This window comes from Myotis davidii, unplaced genomic scaffold (genome assembly GCF_000327345.1).
Source record: "Myotis davidii unplaced genomic scaffold, ASM32734v1 scaffold282, whole genome shotgun sequence".
NCBI lineage: Eukaryota > Metazoa > Chordata > Mammalia > Chiroptera > Vespertilionidae > Myotis > Myotis davidii.
The window spans coordinates 893,937-910,710 of NW_006293249.1; the positions used below are offsets into that span (position 1 = coordinate 893,937).

At 52.0% G+C, this 16,774-nt stretch overlaps 1 protein-coding gene across 5 annotated transcripts in view; it reads left to right on the forward strand.

Annotated features, from left to right (window-relative positions):
• Positions 1-481: 481 nt before the first annotated feature.
• IQSEC1 (IQ motif and Sec7 domain 1) overlaps positions 482-16,774 on the forward strand; it is a 186,418-nt gene continuing 170,125 nt past the window's right edge. For all 5 annotated transcript variants that reach the window (XM_015566040.1, XM_015566037.1, XM_015566038.1 and 2 more), the window contains exon 1: positions 482-859. In XM_015566040.1, coding sequence (XP_015421526.1) covers positions 837-859 — 23 coding nt within the window. In that variant the 5' untranslated portion in view covers positions 482-836. The remainder of the gene's footprint in view (positions 860-16,774) is intronic.

Here is a 16,774-nt window from a genome sequence, read left to right on the forward strand (position 1 = left end):
GGGAGCACATACAGCACCTATTAGGTGAGGGAGGGAGCCCACAGCCTAGGGTACACTCAGACCCATTGTCTGTGGTACAGTGTCAATGACTGGTCCATCCTGCCCTGCTACACCCCACACAGGCCTCAGGATCACCACTGACTCCTCCATGCCCACCCTCCATCGCACAGGGACTGTGTCAAAGGCTCAGAGGGCTGGGGCTGCTCCCTCTGCTTCCAAGGCCTCACGGTCCTTACGAGGCAGAGCCAGTTTTGGAATGGTCGGCTTGACTCCAAGGCGACAACCCTATGCATCCACGGCACACGATCGCGTGCGTGCGGCGCCCTCTGCCTGGTGGGTGACTTTGCAGCCGAGGCGCCCCTAGGCGCCAGCGCCTGATGCTGCAGTTGCCGTGGTGACGAGCGCCTCAGTGATTGGTCCAGCCTGGCCGCACTACGCGCTGGGGGAGGGCTACAGCGCGCCCGCCCCTCCTCCAGATTCTGGGAGAGCAAACCCTGGCGCAGACTCACGAGCCTAGACTCTCAGAGCCTACCCCTGATGTGCAGAAGGGGGAAAAAACAACCCGAGGTGGTCCCAGGTAGCAGCTAGGCCGAAGCCCCCGCCCAACCTGAGGTCTAGGCTCCTGGACATGGTGTGAGCCTTGTGTGCTGGGGCCCTCGGAGCCCACTACTGTTCCCACCCCAGCCCTCTTGGAGGAGCCCGCCACCCCCCGGGATGTGATTCGCCCCTCGATTTAATTTTATTCCCTTCTACTTCTCGCCTGAGCGTTCTGCCCCTCCTCTAACCACAGCTGGAGAGGGAGAGACAGACAGAAGGGGAAAACTGCCCCAGACAGGATGGCTTGCAGAAGACGCTATTTGTGAGTATATGTGGCAGATTTATGCTTGAAACCTTGAGGCCAGAGACCAGAGGAGACCCAGCTGAGCTCGGAGCTGGAGTGAAGTGCTCATGGGGGGCGGAGGGGGGGTGCAGGTTGCCTTGCAGAGGGAGCTGACCACCCCGCAGACAGGCCAGCCAGTGTTGGTCCTTTGCAGCAGAGGTGTTTGCTAGTGTTGATGATGAGAAAAAGCAGGTCTCTTTAGACTGTAAAATTTCCTATCTCTAAGAGCAGGTAACCCCTGCCCCCAATCCATATACAGGGTCCCCAGACCCACTGCTACCAGTTTGGCATTTGGTATAGATCCCAGCGTGTCTATTTGGAAAAAGCCTTTGTGCTTAGCTCATCCATGACTGGCACTTCAGCCATGCCTGGTAGAAGGTTGGCAGGAAGGCTGGGGTGGGACAGGATGTTGTCCTCCAGGAACAGGTGAAGGTCCATCCCACTTCCATGAGTAGGGGGCAAGGTGTTCTGTGAGTCAGCAGCAGAGTGCTGTCAGTTGGACCTAATGCCAGCGCAGAAGCTCTTAAAGTCTGCAGGGGGTGGTGACAGTGGTGACATCATGGGCCTGGTATTTATGGAAACCGAAGCCCTGCCTGTTAAGCCAGGCTTCCTTGAGGCAACAGGATTAGAACGCCAGCTTCCCTCAAATTTCTCTGGGGCTCTGCACTGTGCTCTTCTAAGTTGAACAACCTCTGGTCTCTGGCCTTGCAGGACCATCTGCTGGGACCCAAGGGCATAGGGGCTGAGACCCAGCTTGCCCACTGCCTGGGCCGTGTGAGGGCTGTTCAATGCCTTCAGACTTGTCGGTTAGAGCAGAGCTGGATCCTCCTGAGCTGGGCTCAGTCCCCAGGATGAGGAAGGGGAGGCCTGCGGCAATATGTAGGGGTACATATGGGAGCCACTCCAAGGCCTCTCAGCCCCCCTGCACCATGATAAGGGCCTGTGGAGCCCCTAATTAAGCAGTACCCACCCCCCTTCATTGTGGGAAAGCTCTCATTAATGGAGCACTAAGGAAAGCAATGGGATGGAGGTGGCCTGAACTCTGGTTTGCTGTGATGTTCCTCTGCTCTTTTAATGAAAAGCCCACAGGCTGGTTTGTTGATGTGAACAGAACATGCTGGAGTTCTCCCTCCCTGTGACAAGAACCTGGAGGTATTTTTGGAAACAAATCATGAATCCTTACCCAGTGCAAGACGCCTGCCACTATTTCCGGGAACAGGTCCTCCCGGAGCAGCTGTCTTCGTCCTGCCTGGGCCAGGAGCCGATGTCAGAGAAATTTGCAAAACTCGAGGGATGTCAAACACTGGGGGTGGGGAGATGTCATTAGCGTGAAATGTGACAATTGACGGGTGCACTTGGCCCAGTGCCTGGACCCTGGGGCTCAGTGATGGGAACCTTAGAACTGCCTTGTCTGGCAACCACTAAGACCTCCATTTCAGAGATGAGCAAACTGAGACTCATCAGAATTCCCATAGAAACTTGGGTTGTACCAGCTGGGGTTGGGCATTTTTGCAGTAGAGCTCAAGCGTCGGGATCTCATTACTCTCTGTGTGATTTTCATGCGCAGCCATGGCTGATGTTCATGGGTGCAGCTGTTCCCACTACCCAAGCCTTTCGGATCATGATATTGCCAGGGATATGGCTACCATACAGGTTTCAATTTTCCTTGCAACACCAGTACAGATCAGCTGGGGGCTCAGGAACCTGCATTTTAACACATGACTCCAGGCAGGTTCATTGACCCGTGGACTAAATTTGTCTTGCCCACTTGCCTGGGCTGGTGATGAGAGTGGGCCTATCAGAGGCTCCATGCTCCCTGCCTCCCATTCCTGTGGGTCTTTTCATGTTTCTCCAGCTCGTGGGCTCTCACAATCTGGCATCATGACATCCAGGCCATCCCTCCACATGCTGCCACCAGACCTATGGGCACCAGAGATTGCAAAGAGACTGGGGAGAGTGGCTGGAGAGGTGATTGCTTCTGTTTTTATAGAAAGTTTTAGACGTAGGGCAAGCCTTGCTTGAGGTTGCACAGGGGTATTTGTGTTTGTTTGCTCACCATTTTACCCTGGCTTAGCACCCACCCCCAACTCAGAGCTCTCCCAGCACCTGCTACTCTCACCTCACTGTTATCAGAGCTGTCCTGTGGAGAAGGGACAGGGAGCTGAGTGTCCCTACATGCATAACTTACATGGCAGCTGGGAAGTCTGCACGGGGCCATCATAGCCAACCTCTGAGCCACACTGGCTTCTGAGCCTTCTCAGCCTGGTCACCTCAGTGATTCTCACTGCTTCCACCTTACAGAGGAGGAGACGGGGACTAGAGAGGGGTAAGAACTTAACTGGGGTCACGGGGCTGTTTCCTGCTGTACATGGCAATGATCTTTCTCTCCCAGCACGCCCCACGGCAGACCTGAACAAACTTGCTCTGGTGCCATGGTGCATGGCAGGGCCAGCAGGCCTCCCCACCCCTTTCCTACCTCCCCATTTCCTATAGTCTTTCCTCCACCTTCTGAACCCCTGACATGGGTCCCAAGATGGTGTTGCATGGGTCCCAAGATGGTGTTCTGTGTTCTGGACTCCACGTTGAGAGGGGGCAGGTCACATATGCACATATGGAGATGGCATGATGAATAGGATAGAGGATGACAAAGTATGAGAAGATTAGTAATGAAACTAGAGGCCCGGTGCACAAAATTCACACGGGGGGTGGGGGCCATGTCCCTCAGCCCAGCCTGCACCCTCTTCAACCTGGGACCCCTCAAGGGATGTCCAACTGCCAGTTTAGGCCTGATCCCCCTCACAATCTGGGACTGCTGGCTCCTAACCACTCACCTGCCAGCCTGATAGCCCCTAATCGCTCCCCTGCCAGCATGATCATCCCCAACTGTCCTCCCCTGCGGGACTGAGGGGACTGGGGGACTCTGGCTGGATGAGGCAGAGCTGAGGGGACTGGGGGACTGAGGATGGATGAGGCGGGGCTGAAGAAACTGGGGGACTGAGGCTGGATGAGGCGGGCTGAGGGGACTAGGCGCTGCCATCATGTGGCTGTGGGTGCTGCCATCTTATAAGGGTGTGACAGTCAATTAGCATATTCCCTCTTTATTAGATAGGATGGGGGGAAATCATGAGGCCTCCAATAATCAGTTTCTTATTCAAACTTGCTAACAACCAAGGTCATTACTGTACTGACAGCTTAATTAATGATGTTGTAATTAAGGTCAACCCTCTTCTGACTGAAACTACACTTAGCATGGTAACCACCCTCTCACTGGCCCAGCACATTGAACATGGGAAGATGGGCTGAAGGAAATTTGCATTGAGTATGAAATACAGAGTTTCAGGTGGTGGGGCTAAAGCAAGTCTCCTGCCTCCTCGAGGAGGCTCATTCATTCACTTACTCCACCTGGAACTCACGTGGCTCCTTTCTCCATTCCTCTAGCCCAGGGGTGAGCAAACTTTTTGACTCGAGGGCCACAATGGGTTCTTAAACTGGACTGGAGGGCCAGAACAAAAGCATGGATGGAGTGTTTGTGTGAACTAATACATGTTAACACTGCTGCTGGTGAAGGAGCGGAGGGGAGAGCAAGAGAACCCTCTGCTCTTTCGGCTCCGCGAGCTGGATAGAACAGCCGAACAGGCCGAATCCGGTCCGCGGGCCATAGTTTGCCCATGGCTGCTATAGGACTTTACTCTAACCAAGTGCAGCTTGCAGATCCCACCCTGACATTCTCTCATCCTTTCCCTGCATCTGCCCACCACTGTGTCCAAACTTGGTTGATTGGTTCATTTTCACCACTAGAATGTCAGCTGTACCAGGGCACAAAGTTTGACAGTGTGTTAGTTGCTGCTATTTCTAGCACATAGAAATGTGCTGGGCATATAGTAATTGTTCAGTAAATCTTCATTGAATGAACAAATTATGGATCCTGTGTGGCCACTGCCCTAAGCAGTAGGGCACGAAGCCAAGTAAGAAATAGTTTATGCCTTCTGGGAGCCTGCAGACCTGTGGGGGAGACCCACGTGAACAGACAGTATCAATATAAAGTGCCAACGGCCAACCTAGAAAGATGGCCCAGTGATGGGAGGGTCACCGCAGACTGCAGCATGCATATACTGTGAATGGGGGTTGTCAGGTGATCAAGAAGGGAAGAGCACTCCAGGTGTGCAAATGTTGGGCCTCAGATCCAAGTGTTTTGCAGGCATTAGCTTATTTTACCTTCACAGTGAGAGGTGAAGTTAATTATCCCCATTGTTCATACTGTGCAACTGAGTCACCGAATAACATGCCAGGCAAAACCCAATGAGGGGTAGAGGCTGGACTTGAACTCAGACAATCCAGCTGCAATGCCCAGCTGTGGTATTCTGCTAGACTGGACGCTTTTGCTGAAAGTGATTGTGTCTGGCCTGAGCCCCGAGTGAGAGGAGTGAGAGATGAGACTGGAGGTGTAGACAGAATTTAAGGCAGCGGCTGTCTGGAGTGCTAGGAGGAGGGTCTCCCTGAGGCTCATGGGCCATGAGGAGTGATTGAGGGTTCTGAGCAGGGAGGAAGCCATGGTTACATTGTTGTATCACAGAGGGAAGCTGGAGGGGAGAGTCTGGGCAGGGATCTCAACCATCCTTTTCTCATGCCCATAGCAGGGCACACGTGTCTTCAGAGAGCAACAATGTCCCCTTCCCAGGGCCTTGGACCTCTACACCCAACACAGGACAGTCAGGAGAACCACGGGAGAGTCAGGAACTTGCTGCCTGCAGGTTGGGTGAGGAAGAGTGTGGCTTGTCCCCTGCAGGTCTGATGAGGGCCTTGGCTGAGAACCAGGGTACTCCTGCAAAGGCCCGGTGCGTGGTCAGTAAGGTAGCTCTGTGCCCTGGGCTGAGAAAGGCCCTCTCCACCTCCCATCTGACTCCACTCTAAAGTCAGCTCTGGCCTGGGTTGGCACTGGGTGGCCTAGACAGGGGCCTGCACTTTCCTGTGAAGCACATTAGCAAAGGTAACAGGTCAGTGCCTACCCAGGACCAGGATAGGGGTAGTCCTTGACAAAGTGCTTTCTTGTACTTCCTCCTGCCTCTGGAAGTAATCCTATGGGGAAGGGTCTGCCCTTCCTCCCCAGATCCCTCTCTCCACCAGCTCTAAGCTGTCTGCCCTCGGGGGAGGGGCCGGGTGCACAGCAGAGGACAGGTAGAAGGGCTGGGGTGGCCAGGCAGACCCAGAGCAGGTCCCGAGACACAGTTCCATCCCTCCTCTCATGTATGCTCTGCCTAGAGTTAGAACATGGCCATCACTCAGGCCCTCAGCACTGAGGGTGCCTTGTCTGGAAGCACTCAGGGCCTCTGGATGAGACCAGCTTTGTCACAGCCAGTGGGGGCCTAAGAGGCATTGTTTCTGGATGCTAAGTACCCACCAGACTCAGCATGAGGCTCCAAGGCTTTCCCCTGGATGCCTGGGAATTGGGCAGCCGCTGTTTGCCCCTGCCCCCACCCCTTGCCTGTTCACTGGCTTTTGTTTTCTCTTTCTCCTTCCACTCACCCCTGCCCTTTGGTCTCTGAGACCCTAGACCTCCTGGAAGTTCACACTGCAGGAGGATACTTCACTCCATCCAGCTCTGCCCTGGCCTTGCTGTGTGACCCAGGGCCAGCCTCTTCCCCTCTCTGGGCCTGTGACCTCATCTGGAGCCAGTGGCAGGGTCAGTTGTCAGTTCTGTTATGCTGAAACCCACATGGTGTTGGGGAGAGGGCAGTGGCAGTCAGAAGCAGATGTGAACTATAGATGCTCTGCTCTCTCACTTGTAGTCACCATGGGGCCATTGTCCACTCTTCATTCACTCAGCCCCCGTGCTAACCAGGCTTTGTGCAGGCCTGATGGATCTGTAACTAACTATCCATGGACCAGGACAGGCCCTCCCCACATGGAACTGACAGTCTAGATAAGGGCCACACAATAAATAAAGCCACCGAGGCCACTACACTCCAATCTTGCCTTACCCTTTCAGGAGAGCTCTCACCACCACACTTGCCCATGCTGGTTCCTCTGCCAGGAATTCCCTTTCTCCCCCTCACTGCAGACCTCAAGATCCAACTTATACCTCTTTCTTGATTCCCCCAGGCAATTGGTCCCCAGTGAGCTCCTGCATCACTGGTCCTCCCTTTCTGCCATAGTGCAGGCCCTTCTGTTGTCACCACACCAGCTACCTGCTTCTCTATCTCCATCCAGACTGGAGTCTTCTCAGCATCCCTGTGGCCCTGGCCTGGCCAGACACCAAAAACCTTTTGCTTTAATTGCAGTAAAATACATATAGCATAAAATTTACCATTTCAACCATTTTTAAGTGTCCAGTTCAGTGGCAATTGTGTCACCATCACCACCATCCATCTCCTGAAACTCTGTCCCCATCTAACACTAGCCCCCTCTTCCTTTCCCCCTAGCCCCTGCAACTGCCCTTCTACTTCTGTGCCTGGGAATTTGTCTCCTCCCGGTCCTCATGTGAGTGGGATCACAGTATTTGTCCCTCTGTGAATGACTTATTTCATTGAGCATAATGTCTTCGATGGTTTGGCAGGTGTCATAATTTCCTTTATTTTTAAAGCTGAATACTTTTCCATTGTGTGTATAAGCCACTATGGTTTGTCCATTCATCTGCCCATGGGCACTTGGGTTACTTCCACATTTTGGATACTGTGAATCATGCTATCATGAGCATGGGTATGTAACTGTCTCTTTAAGCACCTGCTCTCAGTTCCTTTGGATATATACCCAGAAGTGGGATTTGGGGGTAATATGGTAGGCCTATGTTTAATTTTTTGAGAAACCACCATACTGTCTTCCTCACAAGCAGCGTCATTTTACATTCCCACCAGCAGTGCACAAAGTTTCAATTTCTATACATCTTTGCCAACACTTACCATTTTGTTTTTGAGTTGTTGTTTTTTTTGTGTTTTTTTTTTCACAATTGCAATCCTCCTGGTGTGAAGTGGCACCCATTGTGGCTTTGTTTCTTCAGGATGAGTGGTGAAGTTCAGCCTCCCTGTCTCCAGCAGAGCACTCAGCCCAAGGCCCCCTGGCAGCAACTCTGGAGGGGAGCCCGACCATGCTCCACTGTCAAAATCCCTGTCCCAGGGCAAGGGTAAGGGGCAAAAGGAAGCTCAGGGCTCCCAGCCCAGAACCCAGTCCTCCAGGACATAAGTAGCCCATGGAGTTGGGTGCTTGGGGGTACCTGGGACGCAATAGGTGCTAAAAAATATTTCAACCAAACAAGTAATACCTGCTTCCATCTTTTTTGTTGTTCTTTATTCATATAACTGAGAGAATTTATTCACATGGATCAAAATGTCTGCACACAGTACAAAGTCACCTCCCTGCTCCTCTTCCCACAGGTCACCCCTGTGTGCAGTTTCTCGGGGTCCTTCTGGAGCTGCCCTGTTCATGTGCATGGTGCTTTATTACAGAAGCGCCTCGGCCACCAGCCAGTTTTATTGCCAATCACTGCTTTACAGTTCTGGATTTGAGACTAAGCTCAGTTTGAGGGACATGGTGACCAACTGGCCTCAGAGGGGACAGCCTCCCTATGGCGGGAAGCTGTGACCCATTGTTTGCAGTGGGGTCTCCAAGAAGGACGCAGGGCCATGGCGGGAGAGGGGGCTGATGGAACTGATTCTGGAGTGTCCCAAGATGAAGATCCCACCAGGCCTCCTAAGAGCCTATTTTTGCAGCTTTGCCATTGTCACCTTGGCTGACTCTGTCCAGATCAATTCTGTTGGGCACATAATTTAGTACCTGTTAGGTGCTGGGCCTATCCCGGACCCTGGGAAATAGCAGCTCCTGCCCAGGGAAGACAGACACAGGTGCAGCAGCCAGTGTGGGGAGCAGAGGGTATGTGCTGAGGGCTTTCAGCGTAGCCACACTACCCGCTCCCGGGCCATTGGAGATGTGAGCAGGCATGCTGGAGGGATTCAAGGACAGGTGTCTGATTGGCAGGGGCCAGAAAAGCTAACACCCTTCAGTGTGGGGACAGGCCAAGAAATTGTGAACATCTCACCAGATATTCATGGAGGTGAAAATCCATGTGTAGTTATCTGAGCCTGGGACCCCACTTCATTTGACATCTAAAGCACAGAATGCATCTCACATGATTTTAATATACAGTAAGTTTCCCAGGAACACAGCTGTCCTCTCTGATGTTGAGGGAAGGTTAGACTTCGACATGTTCAGAGCTCTGCCAAGAGCTGTCACTGTTCAGAGCATCGAGTTACTGAGGGCACTGTCCCTTGTGGCACCCAAGTCGCAAGATGTTATCATTGGGGAAAATGGAGTAAAGTGTACACACGGTTTCTCCGTGTTATTTTTAACAACTACAGGTGAATCTACAGTTACCACAAAATAAAAAATTTAATTAAAAAAAGAAAAGCCAGGGGCAGGTGTTGGTCTGATGGGCTAGACTCCCGGTGACTGTGGGAGAGGAAGGCCAGTGACCTCCACCCCCAATCTCAGTCCCTCCATGGAATGCCTGTGTGGTCACCAACCTCGGCTGTCCGCCCCTCCCTGATAGTTGAGACCTTTTGACCCTTTCACCCCTTCTCAAGGCTAAACCTTACCAGGGACACCCGGACAAGCCTCCTCCCCCAAGAAAGGCAGCATAGGTGTCCCTTTTACTTCCCGCTGTGGCCTGGTTGGCCCCAGTGACGAGTCTGGAGCAGGGTCTTGTCCACTCTCCCAGAGCCCCTGCTAGAGCCAGAACCTAGTCCCACCCCGGGCCCCTCTGGTGGGCTTACCTGCTCCCTGTGCCCAGTGACCCTCTCACGCAGCCTCTGCCTTACAGTCCCCATTCTCTGCCTCTCGCCCAGCAGGGAACTGGAACAGACACAAACCGAACATTCCTTCAGATGCCATTTTGAAGACAAAAATGAAAACCAGCCAACTAAAACTAAAAGGTTAAGTGAAGCAAACACTTTTGATGCGTTTGTCATCCTGCAAATTAACTATTCTGTGAATTGGCTTTTGGTCACAGATTGCAGGAGAGACGGGGGCAGTGAGGTCAAAGCCAGACTGGGCTCTGTGTCAGCTTGGACCTTGAGGGCCAGGACTACTAGACAGAACCCTTCCCTCCTCTACTTATCCGATTTCCTGGGAATGAGAAGGAACTGGTCTGGGCCAGAAAAACTTGGAATCTCCCCCGTTTCCAGTCACACTCGATCTTATTGGACACTGGCCTGACCTCAGAGGGACGAATTCTCCTAATTATGAAAGGGTCTCATCACACTGGCCCCTAAGCTCAGCAGGCAGCCAATCTGAGCGTGTTAATTGCAGGAAGTTTTATTGGCTGCTTTGGTTTCACTTCTCATCAAGATGGTCCCAGAGGGAAAGTTTAGCTTTTTTAAAAAACCTCCCCCAAGGACATAGAGAGAGAGAGAGAGAGAGAGAGAGAGAGAGAGAGAGAGGAGCATTAATATGAGAGAGAAACATTGATTGGGTGCCATCCACATGTGCATGGACCAGGGATTGAACTGGCAACCCCTCAGTGAACAGGATGATGCTCAACCAACTGAGCCACTCTGGTCTGGCATGTGGAAACTTTTGCATTTTTAATTGCCATGATCCTCCCTGAAATGTGCAGCCTGAATGTCACAACCTCACTAGCCCCGAGATGACACAGGCATTTCCCTCACATTTAGTCTTTATTATCAAACAAGAGAGAGAGTGCTGGCTTCACTTCGCCCAGAGGGGGTGGCTGCAGGCACCTCCTGAGTCCCTCAGATCCCTCCTCCTTGGTTGGGTTTCAGTCCCTGACTATCTCAAGGGTTGCTGAGTGATCAGGGAACCTTGGAGGAGCTCCCTGAGACCAGCAGAGGTGGGGGCAATTGGGGCCTTTTCCAGCCCCTCCTCTTGCTGCGGGGTCCTGTCAGCCTCCAAGAAGCTGCTCAGATGGAACCCCTATCTGCCACCTGGTGGCTGTGTGACTTGGGGCAGATGACTTACCCTCAGATTCCTTGTCTGTAAAACGGGGCCAATAATTTTAACTTTTCAGGGCGTCCATAAGGATTCAGTGACAAAGCTCATGTAGAATCGTAACCTGTAAATATTCTCATCTCTTCCTTCCCAATTCTCCCTGCACAGGAATAGGCTTGGGGACAAGCTGGGGCTGAAGAAACAAGGACACCTAGGAAGGGAAAGAAGCCAGGCGAGGGCTGGGGGAGTGGATTAATCAGAAGCCTTCGGGTTGCAAAGAAACTCACATCAAAAGGGATTTGAGCCGGAGCCGGTTTGGTTCAGTGGATGGAGCGTTGGCCTGCGGACTGAAGGGTCCCGGGTTCGATTCCGGTCGGGAGCATGTGCTTGGGTTGCGGGCACGTCCCCAGTGGGAGATGTGCAGGAGGCAGCTGATCGGTGTTTCTCTCATCATCGATGTTTCTGGCTCTCTGTCTCTCTCTCTTCCTCTCTGTGAAAAATCAATAAAAAATATTTTTTTTAAAAAAAGGGATTTGAATGGTCCCAGTCAGTGAATAGCACAGAAGCTTTGGTGTGGCTGGGTCAGGGTTCCACACCCTCATCGCCATCTCCCCCGAGGCATGTCCTGGCCTCCTCAGAACCCTCGCATCCTGTGGGTCAGCCCTGGGGCTACTGGCCATTCTTTAAATCATCTCCACGGCCTACAGGAGATTGTGTGCCAATTGGCCAGCCCTGTCACTTGGCCACCCTTGGAGGTGGGCGGATGGTGTCTGCCCCACCTGAACCACTACGCTAGGAGTTTGTTGGAGAGGAGACAGTGACCTGAGGCTGGAAACAGTCCATTGGGTATGCTTGGAGTTAGAGGACAGCATTGGCTGAGCCGGCAGCCTCAACTCTGTAGTGGACAAATGCCCATCGCTGCCGCAGCCACAGTTAGGCACCAGGGAGGCAAGCCCATGGCCCTGACCCCAGCGCAGAGCATGGAGGCATTGACTCTGAGTGTGGGGCCTGTGCTGTGTGGCTGGGAGGAGATGATTGCGGCTGGTTCCATCTGGGTACAGACACAGGCTCCTGAGGCTTAGGATCCAGCTATCTACCCCCCATAGAGGCCGCCATACCTCACTCTTTCTTTGCCAACTGGGATCTATAAACAAGAACCCTTTTTCTTGCTATTTCGTATTTCTTTTTTTCCTAGTAGCATATATTTTTTTAAAAACCCCAAAATCCCAGCTGCCTGGAGCAACGTGTATTACCCAGGAAATTCATCATCTATGTCTGATTGACCTCACATCTTTTTTACCAGCACTGCAAGGAGGGGGCTGTGTTGAGCCTCTCGGGGAGGAGGAGTGCAGGGAGAGGCAGAGGGAGGGTTGTGGAGCAGGCCTGCTGGAGCTGCGGCCCCTGAGGTAAGGGTGAGGACACACAGAGATGACCGCAGACAGCACACAGGTGCTCAGGCAGGAGTTATTTCTCTGAGGGGGTGAGGGCCACTGATAGCCTGGGATTCTACAGCTGGAGCGAATAGCACCCTCACATTTGTCCATGACACTTCCCAGTTTACAGAGCACCCTGGAGGCAGAATGGGGTTCAGAGGCCCATCTGTAGAAGAGGAGACAGGCTCTGGTAGGCATGTAGCTCATCTCAAGGACTCCTGGGTTGAAGTGGGATTCAGACTTGGGTGTTCTGGGTCTGGGTCCTGGGCCCAGCAGTGTGCTCCCTAGACCACGTCGTACTCTCTGAATTCTCTCTCTCCTGTTCTCAGGTCACCTCCTCCTGGAACCTGTGGCTGAGGCTTTGGCCAACCCCAAGGCCCACGGGTTAGTCAGATCCTGCTCTGACCGCACACACAGGCCCTCCCCCTCAGCAGCCTCCCCAAGTTGGGCTGTGCTTGTGACTTTACCTGTCCTGCCCTTGTTCCTTAGACATTCCCTTGGTCTGTCATCAGGCCTCAGACAGGTGTCCCTGCTAGGGAGCCCCAGATCTAGACAGGACATGAACCCAAGGAGGGCGGGACTCATCCAGGGTCACCCAATCCATCAGTGAAAAGCCAGGGCATGGAGTCAGGCTTGGGATGACAGGACTGCTTACTCTCTCTCTCCTAGGGCCACATCTGTCTCATCACTGGCATTGCACACATATCAGGGCACACTGTCTCTGGGCCAGGCCCTGCCCCCTCCCTACAGCCATAGCCCCTTTTTTCTGTGGCCAATGTGCCAATCTTGTATCCACCTCCCAGCCTTTGTCCTTTTAGTTCCAGCTTTCCCACCAGATTGTAACCAGCCTGGGTCCTCATGGCGCACTGCTGGGTGTCCAGGCCTGGAGCAATGCCTGGAGACAGTAGCTGCTCCACAACTATCTCTGTACTGACTACGGGACCAGAGACCTTGGGGTGCTGCAAAGAGGAGGTGGCACTTGAGCCAGGCCTTAGTGAGAGACCAGAGCCTGGCACAGAGCAGTCCTCACTGTTTTCTGGGTATGTGAAAGGTGTCCCACTTTGTCTCTTTCAGCCTGAAGTGTGTTTTCTGCCTCTTTCTTTCATCCAGAAAGCCCTGGCAAGAGGGCAGGCACCTTGTACCAGCCTTGGCTGGGAGAGGGGGGCATGATGGGGAAAACCAGAGATGGTCTGATGGAGAAGCCACAGAAGCTAATGGAGCAGAATGCCCACTGAGGGCTGGCCTGAGGCTAGGGAGCTGGTGGGAAGAAGGAAAGCATCAAAAGGGTCACAGATCCCAGTTCCCAGGGGTCTGGCTTGAGGGTCTGGTGGGTGGCAGTGCCGTCGCTGAGAAGGGCCCCAGTATGTGGGCTGCTGGTGCACAGAGAGGTCTGAGGGACATCCAGGGAGGAGCTGGGCAACACCCAGCTCAGTATTCTGTAGATGAGGGGAGGACAGGGGGAAGAGGTCAGAGGCTGGGATGAACACCCCACTCTCATGCTCCACCTTGTTCAGCTAGCCAAGGGCAGACTCTTCCTGCTGCTGCTGCAGCCACTGCCCACCCTGTGGGGCAAAGGCACCTGAGGCTTCTGCCAGAGCTGCAGGCATTTGTTTGAAGGGAGCTCCATGTCCCAAGGAGGACAGATGCATGGGAACAAAGCATGTTGTGATGGCATCTTGCAGCCCCTGAAATAGAAGCACCTCCCCCGCCCCCCCCCCCATGGTCTTAGGCGACCCCTGTGAAAGGGTCGTTTGACCCCCAAAGGGGTCGCGACCCATAGGTTGAGAGCCGCTGCTTTAGACTGAGCTTTTTTCCTCTCCAACTCCTTTCTCTTATGAATGGGGGTGGAAGGGTTAGAGCTCCGCATCTTTCCAGAGATTACCACAGCCCTGGATCCAAAGGCTAGGAGTCTCCAAGAACTCTGCCTCCCCTGCTAAGGCTTCAGGCCCTGCTGCTGCCCTCAAGAAAGTGCCCCTGGCACACATCTTGGGTCTGCCTCCTGTTCCTGCAGACTGGGGGCCCCAAGCTGTACAAACTTGGCTCCCCTTTTTTCCCCTCTTGCCGTACCCACTCTCCAATCCAGTCTGGCCTGCAGTAAAGGACAGTATCCAGGGGCCCTCACTTGCTGTGTGACTGGGCACAAGTCCCTTCCCTTCTCCTTGTACAGCTCACTCCTCTACAAGGTAGGAGTTATAGCAGTACCTGCCCCAATGTGATTGGAAGGACAAAAACCACATGTCCAGCACCTACACAGTGTTTTTAACTTTCATATAACTAAAATAAATCAACACACTGAGGTAGGGCCCTGGCCGGTTTGAAGAAAGCGGTGACAAATCTAAATGAAAGAACTCATTAGTTAAACCTATTCCACAGAGAGTGCCTCCCAAGTAAGATGAACCCAAAGAGGCCCATACTATGACACATCATATTAAAAGGCCAAAAGTTACAAAGAATCTTCACAATAGCAAGAGAAAAGCACTTAGTTACATACAAGGAGGTTCCCATTAGACTGTTAATTGATTATTCAAGAGAAACTTTGTAGGCCAGAAGGAAATGGCAGAAAATATTTGAAGTGATAAGTAATGAAAGACAAAACCTACAACCAAGATTACTCTACCCAGCCAGGCTATCAAAGAGAGATAGAGAGCGTCCCAGACAGGAAAAGAATGAAAGGAATTCATTGCCACTAAACCAGTATTACCAAAAAATTTAAAGGATCTTCTTTAAATAGGAAAGAAAAGAACAAAAATAGGGATGAAAAAATGCAGGAAAGATAAAAACTCTCACTGACAAAGGCAAATAGTAAAAGCAGTGGATCAACCTATTATAAAACTACTACAAAGGTTAAAAGACAAAGGTAGGGCCTTTTTTGCTAGCCTGTTTTGCTCAGTGGTTAGAGTGTTGGCCTTCAGACCAAAGAATTGTGGGTTCGATTCCCAGTCAAAGGCACATACCTCAGTTGCAGGTTCAATCCCCAGGGCGCTAGCGGGAGGCAACCAATTGATGTATCTCTCTCTCTGTCTCTTCCCCTTTCCCTTCCTTTCCACTCTCTCTAAAAATTCAGTGGAAAAATTATTCTCATTCCTCGGGTGAGGATTTTTTTAAAAAGACAAATATAGGAAGAGCATGTGTAATTACAAAAATAGATTAAGAGATTCATACAAATACACACAAAAGAATGACAAAAACATAAATATGATTTTAGAACATGTTCACACTTAAAACAACCATAAACTTAGGCTGCTATAAACATAGCATGGTATATCTAAAGCTCATGGTACTATAACAGATATCCTATATAATAAAAGGCTAATATGCAAATAGACTGAACGGTGGAACAACTGGAGCAACCAAAAAACCGAACAACCAGTTGCTATGACATGTGCTGACCACCATGGGGCATGCGCAGAACATGGCAGGTGTCGGCTGCAGTGGGATGGTGGAGCAGGTGAGCGGGGGCGCCAGACCAAGGCGAGGCACCAGTCACTGTCATTGGGGCAAGCCTCTGGTGGTTACTGAAAATTTTTTGCTTCCATGTGCCAGTCCCACCCGGTGCTTGCATCTGCTGCCAGCACTGGCCCCGCTTGCATCTGCAGCTGGTACCGGAGCTGCCGCTCACACCCGCTGCCAGTTCCTGGTGCTGGTTCCAATCACTCAGTTCCAGAAGCAGGTGTGAGCAGTGGCTGCTGGCCCGGATGGCCCCTGAGGGCTTCTCCACCTCCCCCTGCTCCTGAGGGACTATCAGGGCAGCAGCCACTGCTCACAACCACTGCTGAAACTGGCCCCAATTGCTTTGCACCTTCAGTGGGTGCAAGTAGGGCCAGCACCATCTGCATGTGAGAGCGGTGGCTGCAGGATCAGGGTTGCTGGCAGACAGGGGACCAGGGGCCATGGCAGGAGGGGCTGGGCAGGGGCATGGAGGATGGGCCAACACCCGCCCCTGTACCTACCACAGCCTTATGGCCCACAGTTCCTTTCAAGGTGCACAAATTCGTGCACTAGGCCCCTAATACAAGAAATAAAGAGAAAGGAATCCAAAATAGCACTATAGAAAGTCACCAACATACAAGGGAAGAAACCAAATGTTAAAGAAAGGAACAGAGTAGAACTAAAAATACAATCAGAAAATAATAAAATAGAAATAACCTATTAATAATCATTTTTAAATGTCAAAAGACAAAGGGTGGCTGAATTGATTAAAAAAACAAGGTCCATATGTTGCTTACTAGAGACCAACTTCAGATCAAAAGATACAGACTAAAAATAAAGGGATGGAAAAATATATTTCATGCAAATAGAAATTTCAAAAAAGTTGGGGTACCAATCTAATCTAATAAAAGAGAAACATGCAAATTGCACCTCCACTATGCCCCAAGCCATGCCCACCAGCCAATCAGAATGACTATATGCAAATTACCCCAACAAGATTGGCGGCTGGCAGCCATGGAGCTGGAGCAAGCAGGAGGCTTGGTTGCCCCAGCGATGGAGGAAGCCAAGCTTCCCGCAGGCCTTGGCTGGCTCTGAG